The following is an 8131-nucleotide window of genomic DNA, read 5'->3' on the forward strand; positions in this document are numbered from 1 at the left end:
AATTTTGCATTTTTTTGCTATGTGTGTTATTTTTTATACAACGTCGAGCGCCACTTGAGGTGCGTTGAGTGTCGTTGAGGTTAAGAGCAAAGTTTTCTCTCATGGTCTCTCACATTAGACGTGGGATGACCCTCGTTGGATGCAAAAGCTCTAGGGGATTCCCTGTAACGCTTCTGTCGAGTGTGAGTTGATTCTTGCTAGCCATGGATGCTGTAGGGACTCTTTGTGGTGTTTTCGTCGAGCATGAGCTCAATCACATCAAGTGTGGTTTAGACAGAGACCAATGTGGTCCTCTAGAAGTATCAAATGTCAATGTGGTCCTCTAGAGGTATCATGTCAGGTGCGGAATGTGTGTCGTCGAGCATCATTTTGTCTATGAGTTCTATTTGATGTTCTTTGGATTGCATGATATTGTTCTTGTGTTATCAAATTGAAATGTACACGAACCTATATATGTGTGCATACGAGGGATTTATGAAGAATATGATAAAATGAGATTTGTTATATGTGAATTAGTGAAATCATATGAAGTGTTATGCATAGAATTTGTTTGACATGCATCATATACTTGAGTGTCTTTTTAAGGGTACGATATGAAATACACCATCAGGAAAGATCCCCTCATGTAAAAGCTTGGCGACCAATCCTCGAGGATAACTTGATTTGGAAGTCCCACTTGCCCTCTATGGTGTTTTCGTTGGGCGTTAGCTCGATCACACCGAGCATGGTTCAGATAGAGACCAATGTGGTCCCTTGGAGGTATCAAAGACCAGTGTGGTCCTTTGGAGGTATCATGTCGGGCGTAGGATGTGTGTTGTCGAACGTCATTCCATCTATGAGTTTTGTTTGATGTCTCTAGATTGCATGATATTGTTTTGATGTTATCAAATTAAAATGTACATGAACCTATATACGTGTGTATACGAGTGATTGATGAAGAATATGATATAATGAGATTTGTTATATGTGAATTAATGAAATCATATGAAGTGTTATGCATAAAATTTGTTTGACATGCATCGTATACATGAAAGTGTTTTTTTAAAGGTACAATACGAAATACACTGCCAAGAAAGACCCCTTTGTGTAAAAGTTTGGGGGACCAACAATCCTAGGGGATAATTCGGTTTGAAAGTCCCACTTGCCTTTTGTATGCATGTGATGTATCTTACACAGTTTAGCTATCCCAAGCAGACCCTAGTAGTATGTCTTCCTACTGTAAATGTGCATAGGGTGTAACTTGACATGTACTCCTAGGTTACTCTACGTGTATCGCTAGCGACAATGCACGTGTGTTGTTTTTACTAACGTTACATGCATGATAATATGTAATCCGTGTCCATTACATAATGCATTATAATGTATATGTTATTATTTATCATGTTATGACAGAACAAGTGTGATGATAATGTTTATCTGTGTATGTTATGTCTTGTTTGTGTTTAATTATTTAGTTTGTATTCCTACATCGTGAGATAGAGTGAGATTTTTTTGATTCCCTTTTCCTTTGTATTGTTTTCCTTTGATATTATGCAAGTGATCATCATCATGATACTAAAGATGTTAATGATGAGGCTTAGACTTCGTGTTAAATTACTTTGATAAGACATGTAACATCAAAACTTAATCAAGACTAGATAGGATTTAGTTCATGTTATTGAGTTTGAGAACTTGGTTTTAACTCCTTTGTAATTTTATTAATTCCGCTAAGTTTAGTTTATGTTAACAATGTGATATTTTCTACTTGTATGAATTTTGAGTTCATTTATTATATTAAGGTTATTCAGTTTCATACTATTTATATATTATGACATGCAAGATAGAGGGCATCACATAACACACTTTCATCATGATATGAATAACTACTATATTAATGATGATGACTTTACAAAAGTACAAGAACAATGAAGGATGTAGAGAACTTTGAGTAGCAAATATCATAACTTTCCACTCTAGCATATTGATAAAGGTTAGAGAAAGGCTTAAAACACAGAGAAAAGAGTCAAATGAAACTTAAGTTGCCTCTACTGACAAGATCTCCAGTTCAGCCCACCAAAGTGGAGAAAGTCTTGGGACTGCTTGCTCAGGTGAAATGCCAAGCGTTTCTCTCAATTTAGAAGTCACGTCCCTCATTTCTGGTCTTAACTTAGGATCAGGTTGGATACAATCTTGGATTACCTCACAAATGGCATCAAGTTCATTCTCCTTGAAAGACTCCAAGGTGGGATCAATCATGTAGTTGATGCTTCTCTTGTCACTTAAGTACTCAGCAACCTAAAATATTTAAGAGAAATTATTTAATAAATATAAATATTTGAATATGATATGACTACAAAGTTTCACTTAAAACTACAAGGAGGCAAATTAATTTTCAAGAAGACATGTTTCAAATTTAATCAACTCACAAGGTTGCCTTGTTCTTCAGAGTAAGGCAATTTCCCAGAGATAATTTCAAGCAATAACATTCCAAAGTCATTGATAGTGTTTTTAAGTTCGTCCTGGAATGACACCTCAGATTTCTTTGACTCACTTTTCAGCTTAACTGGTGCCTCAATATTTTTAAAAGTAACTTCTGCAACCTAAAAGAACAATGGAATAGCGAGTTATGTAATTTGGTGGCTAACATATAATGAAAGCAAATAACAGAATAAAGGATAAATTTTGTTGCACCTTAGCGGCAAAATCATCTGTTAAAAATATCATACTTGAAGTAAGATTGGCTAGAGCGACAGGTGGATTTAGATCATGGTGCATATATTGAAGACAATATGCAATGCCCATGATAATCCTTACCCTTTCACTCCAATTAAGACGTTCCATTTCCTTAACTGAAAATAATAAGAAACAAAATGTATATGACCTTTAGAGGCAAGAACATAAATGAATTCAATTTGATTTCAACAAGACAACAACTAAAACAAGAGAAATACCATGCAAATGCTCAAATACATTTCCGTTTGGAGCATACTCATACACCAACATTCGTGTGAATGGTTCTTCTTCCTCACAGTACCCAATAAGATTAATAAAGTTTTTATGGTTTATGCGGGACAAAGTATCAATCTGAAGCACACAAGAAATGAAATTAGCTAAAGAAAGAGTTTGAGAATTGAATCATTCTCAAAGTTGAATTGGAATTGTCGCAATCCATTTATTATTACGGACTTAAGAAGGAGAAAACCTTTTTGCGATAATTCATCTCCATGTCCTTTGACCAATCTTGGGAAGAAGTAATTAGCGTAGAAACAACAGCAATCTCTACTCCACTAGACAATGTTCCTTTGTAGATGTTGCAACCTTCGAAACCACTAATAACAATATTGCTAAAATCCTCACAAGCTGTCTCTAATTCTACTCGATTCAACTTAGGAGCCCCTACATTTCAAGAGTAAATGTTGCAATGTTGTCAACATAAGAAACTAACAATGATCTATTTTATTGAGACATTGGAAATGTAAAGTCGTTATACTTTAACCTTGACATCTACTAAAATCACCACATATGCCTCACTTTTTTAAGTCTTGCATTGAACTAAAACTAAAAAAAAAAACCTATACTATATTTATGAGTAGACATTGCATATGAAACAATACATTTGGCCATGCAAAAAACAAAAAGGTCTAAAACTGCTGTTGTTTTAAATATGAAGCATATGCTTGAATAAATTGAACGAGCACTTATATATATATGTACCATAGCACACCCATTTTCAAAATTTTTGAACAAAAACTTAAACCATTTTCTATGCAAAAGAAATAAGACAATAGTGAGTTCCACAATGTTATATAAAATTTACAATTTAGTGTTAATAATTTTAATTTGTATTCACTTATTCGAAAAATTAAAAAAAAAAAAAAACTATTACCTGTTATAAATGCTTTTTGCAATTGTCCACTTATTCCTGTCTTCCAAGGGGTTATTACTTTTACAGCTGGTTTTCTCCAAATGTATAATAGAATTATTAAAATAATGATCAGCACAACAACAATAATAATTATATACTTCCACAACGTTCCAGAAGAATCATTAGTTGTGTGTTGTTGACTTGTTTGATCGTATGGAGAATCAGAAGGTGAATGCAAGGATTCAGGTGATTGGTTTTGTTTCTTATTATCATCTTGAACAGCTGGGAAAGATCCGCTACTGAGGGTAATTGGAACAGAACTAAGCTCTATAGTTGATTCGCCACTAAAAGGAGCAGCTACAAGGTTACTGCCACTGGATTGAAGTAACCTACGACGTGCATAACTGACAAATTCTGGAACATTTTCGGCAATCTCTGGCACATTAGAACCTACATTGTACAATACATGTTTTGAATGTCAATAAGACATATTTTGAATTACTTAACAAGTCATAGTTTAGGAAGTTTATCCACTCACTAGGCAAAAGGTCACAATAATCTTTTTCATGGCCATGAAGGGCAGGCTTTCTTAACTTAAGTCTGCAAAGAAAAGCATAATATTTAGTGAGTTGAAGATGATGAAAGAGCAAAATTTATGTGCATGTTAAGGTTAATGTGGGCCAAAATTTATCTATATACAATGGCAACGCAATGGCATTGAGGCATTTCATAAGCGCTACTTTAGTTAGAATAATCAATGAATCTGATTTGTTCCATTGTTTGAAGTTGCCCTGCCACACACTGCACATAAAAGCACATAAGTAAAAAATTAATAACCCTCTACACATGCTAACAATAAAAATGGCAAGAATTGAGACAATCGTTTTATTCAATAAAAAAAGAGAGTCACATGTTTTACAATGACTTCCCTTTACATTATTGATACAAATGGAAGCAAACCATGCAGGGGAACTACTTAGGTCAGTTGGTTAGGGAGAAATAATTGAAAAGATTCTTACCAATGTCCAACTTTCCTATTAATACAGGCAAATAAATATTTCAGAGGTGATGAACAATTTTCAACAAGTAGCGATTTTGAAGGAAATTTGAACTTTCCTCCATCTTGAGTATCACTACCTCCAATTTTACTGTTACAAAGCAACCTAAGGTAAAATAAAATTTCATTGAATATTAGAAACCTAATAAACATACAAAAAAAATATAGAGTTAACTTACAAGTGTTTCAGTAATGGCATCTTGCCAATCTCCACTGGGATGCTTCCTAACAAGTTATTTTCCCTTAAATCCAATAACTCTAGTTTGGATAAATCTCCAAGTTCTTTGGGAATGACGCCGGAAAAGTTATTCTTGCATAACACGCTATTTTAAATAAACAAAAGCAAGCTTACTCAAATCAGAAAAATAGTAAAATATTGAGTTAGATATATTTTATCAGGTAATTAATATCATTTTGTTGTGATATCAGGTAAGGAACTAAACTAATCAAACAAAAAGACTCCATAATAACTTGTCCTACAAAGCTAAGTGACCCTAAGGGACTTCATTTGTTTTCAGATTACAAATCACTATCACACTGACATTATAAACTAATTACGAATATCAAAATAATTGTCTTTTAATGGAGTCGAAAACTAAAAAATGTAGCTACCTATATCTTAACTTTTTCGGAGGAGAGGAAATGTTATATGTAGACTTAGAAGGAAAAAAAAACATCACAAGAAAGATTGCAGAGAAAAATAATATTAAATCTTTCTAAAGTGTAGCAAAATAAAACATTTGCATGATTATTGTAGTTTAAATGAAGGTGATAGGAAGGACATCACACAATAAAAGAAGAATCAGAATGTGTCAGAACAGTACATAATCAAACTTTGAAGTAGAACTACAAGTATGTTTCGTGCTCATCGTGTTTATTATTTGAACTTCATAAACAAACATGTATATGTTAGATACACAAATAGTCCCCAAATTATTTCATTCTTATTATTAGATGATAACCAAAATCAAAGCATTTGTTATGGACTTAGAGAGATGATTGGGAATTCAAGAATGAGTGCATTTTGAGATTCCCTTCCCCATAAAGAACCAAAAGTAATAAGATTTGTTTTGATATCGAAGAAAAAAAAGAGAAAAATAATCAGAAGTTATGAAAAAAAATACATTAAATGCTATGAAGATTTCTTACAGAGAATTTAGGTGACTAAGTTTCCCAAGCTCAGGAGCCAATGTCCCTTCCAAAGATAGTTCTTTTAACTCCCTATAAGAAGAAGGTGTGAAATTCAACATTAAATTTTGTAGAACATTCACTGTAATAACAACTCCACTTATTTTAAACATCAAGCAATAAAAAGTTATTTTGCTAAACGAAACTTTAAAAACAGTACTACATCATTAGAATACCTAAAAAAGAAAGGAATAACTAAAGGAACTTACAGCTTTTTCACTTTACCATCTAGACAATGAACACCGAACCACTCGCAAGGGTCACAATCATTGGGATTCCAATTTGCTAAAGCATTATACGGATCATAAGTTATCCTCGCTCGAAATTCTAACAAATTCAGTCCTAAATTTTTTATTTTGGATGAAGCCAACAAAATAAAATCAATATATGCGGAAACGCATGCTTCAATGTGAATGAAAAGTTAAAAGAGCATTCCAAGAAAATCACCTTCATCATTAAGGGACCAACACTCTTGAATTCCCGACACAGAGATCAAGCAAATATAAATTCTTAGACAAAATCCAAATGTTTTCCATCTCATTTCCATTTCTTTGTGAAGCCAATGCCAAAATTTTATTGAGGCAGTATCTATAATCCTTGATAGCCAGGATGTTATACGATATAATATTCAAAATTACCAGGTTTTTGCTATTGAGAGAAACCCTTCATTCTATTGGGATGAAGCAAATGAAACTCACTAACAAGACACAACTTACATTATAATAGTAAACATGAAAATTGAAGGTTTGAGTCCAAAGATCAAATTAGGATCCCTCATTTCTTTCGTATTGTTATATCTTTGTTACAAGTTTCTGCTCAACAAAGACATAACCAACTCAACCTCAATATTTCGTCTCAATTATCCTCAGCAATTGGTGGAGCTGAAAGAAATTTCACCCATTAAAATAAATAACAAAATGAATGGATTTCAATAAGATTGATATATTTAAGAACCAACCAACTTCATAACAATAGAAAAAGGAATAACACCACCAAGCAAGCTTTTAGGTGTCAACATGAACAATAAAATAAAGCAAAAAAAGAAAGGGTGTATGGGGAGGGAAACATTAATAAAGAGTGAATTACCATGCAAAAAAGACAAACGGGGTGCAAGAAAAGAACTTTCCTTCTTGCAGTAATTTGCTTGTGCATTGGAAGGAGATGCAATGCTGGTTGAGAGGAGGTAATAGATAGGTGCAGATTGAGACAATGGTAAAAAGGCAGCAAAAGTTCAAAACAAATAATATTCAAATCCTTATTTTGTTTTTCTCTTATTTTGATGGTTGTTCATCTATTGCTGCCTTTTTCAGGATGATCTCAGAGGACCTTCTCTTCGACCATCTTTGTCATGAGACTCTTTCTTCCTTTTTCTCTCTCTCTATCTCTTTTTCTTTCTCTCTTTCTTTCTCTCTCTCTCTCTGCTTCTCTTTTCCGATGTTAGATTTTTTTTCTCTGTCTTGTTTCTCAGTTTCTCTCTCTCTTTTCCCTTGCCTCTCTCTCATTACCCTTTCCAACAACTTTCCACCCAATTTTTTTTTTGTTCTTGCCTTTTTTTTTATCATTATTATTATTATTATTATTATTATTATTATTATTATTATTATTATTATTATTATTATTATCTCTCGGAGGAGTTGCAGATCCAGTTGGCTCCTACTTCCGACAAAGTAGGACACGCTTTTATTCTATTACGAGGTGAGTTTGCCATGGTTTGTGGCTTCCAAAAGCCATTGCTTATTAATCAAAATAAAATTACTTCTAACAATTTTTTGTTTAACGGTTTAAGTAAATCTGCGTATGTGATTGCACAGCCGACTTTGTTTCGCGTCCAAAGTAACACTTTCTGGTACGGTAGTACTTGAGATGATGTAATGTTTATCTAAATAATCACAACGAAAGATCATTTATTAATAAATAAAATGTTAAATATGAAAGAATGTTTTTTCTATACTCCACACGACCAAGAATCGAAAGTCTAAAAAATAATAAAAATAACGTTTTAACATTTGAAAAATATCTTAAAATAAATTATATTATCACTT

At 33.0% G+C, this 8131-nt stretch overlaps 1 protein-coding gene across 1 annotated transcript; it reads right to left on the reverse strand.

Annotated features, from left to right (window-relative positions):
* Positions 1–1850: 1850 nt before the first annotated feature.
* Positions 1851–7606, reverse strand: LOC109812716 (protein MALE DISCOVERER 2). Its single transcript, XM_020376740.3, has 14 exons — positions 7176–7606; positions 6537–6970; positions 6299–6431; positions 6051–6122; positions 5081–5224; positions 4864–5007; positions 4544–4645; positions 4383–4444; positions 3866–4294; positions 3182–3375; positions 2931–3063; positions 2671–2828; positions 2406–2579; positions 1851–2274 (listed from the first exon to the last, which is right to left on the reverse strand). The coding sequence occupies exons 2-14, from the start codon at positions 6634–6636 to the stop codon at positions 2014–2016; spliced, it is 2106 nt and encodes a 701-aa protein (XP_020232329.1). The 5' UTR covers positions 6637–6970; positions 7176–7606; the 3' UTR covers positions 1851–2013.
* Positions 7607–8131: the final 525 nt, after the last annotated feature.

Source organism: Cajanus cajan, chromosome 1 (assembly GCF_000230855.2).
Source record: "Cajanus cajan strain Asha chromosome 1, NIPB_CcT2T_4, whole genome shotgun sequence".
NCBI lineage: Eukaryota > Viridiplantae > Streptophyta > Magnoliopsida > Fabales > Fabaceae > Cajanus > Cajanus cajan.

What these genes read in the sequence shown, in the direction of transcription:
- LOC109812716 (XM_020376740.3), bottom strand. Translation starts at nt 6,636, where the DNA reads ATGGAAATGAGATGGAAAACATTTGGATTTTGTCTAAGAATTTATATT. An exon ending in TTGGTCCCTTAATGATGAAG is followed by an intron (nt 6,432 to 6,536) that starts GTGATTTTCTTG and finishes TAAAAAATTTAG; the next exon opens with GACTGAATTTGTTAGAATTT. An exon ending in AATGCCATTGCGTTGCCATT is followed by an intron (nt 4,445 to 4,543) that starts GTATATAGATAA and finishes TTTTCTTTGCAG; the next exon opens with ACTTAAGTTAAGAAAGCCTG.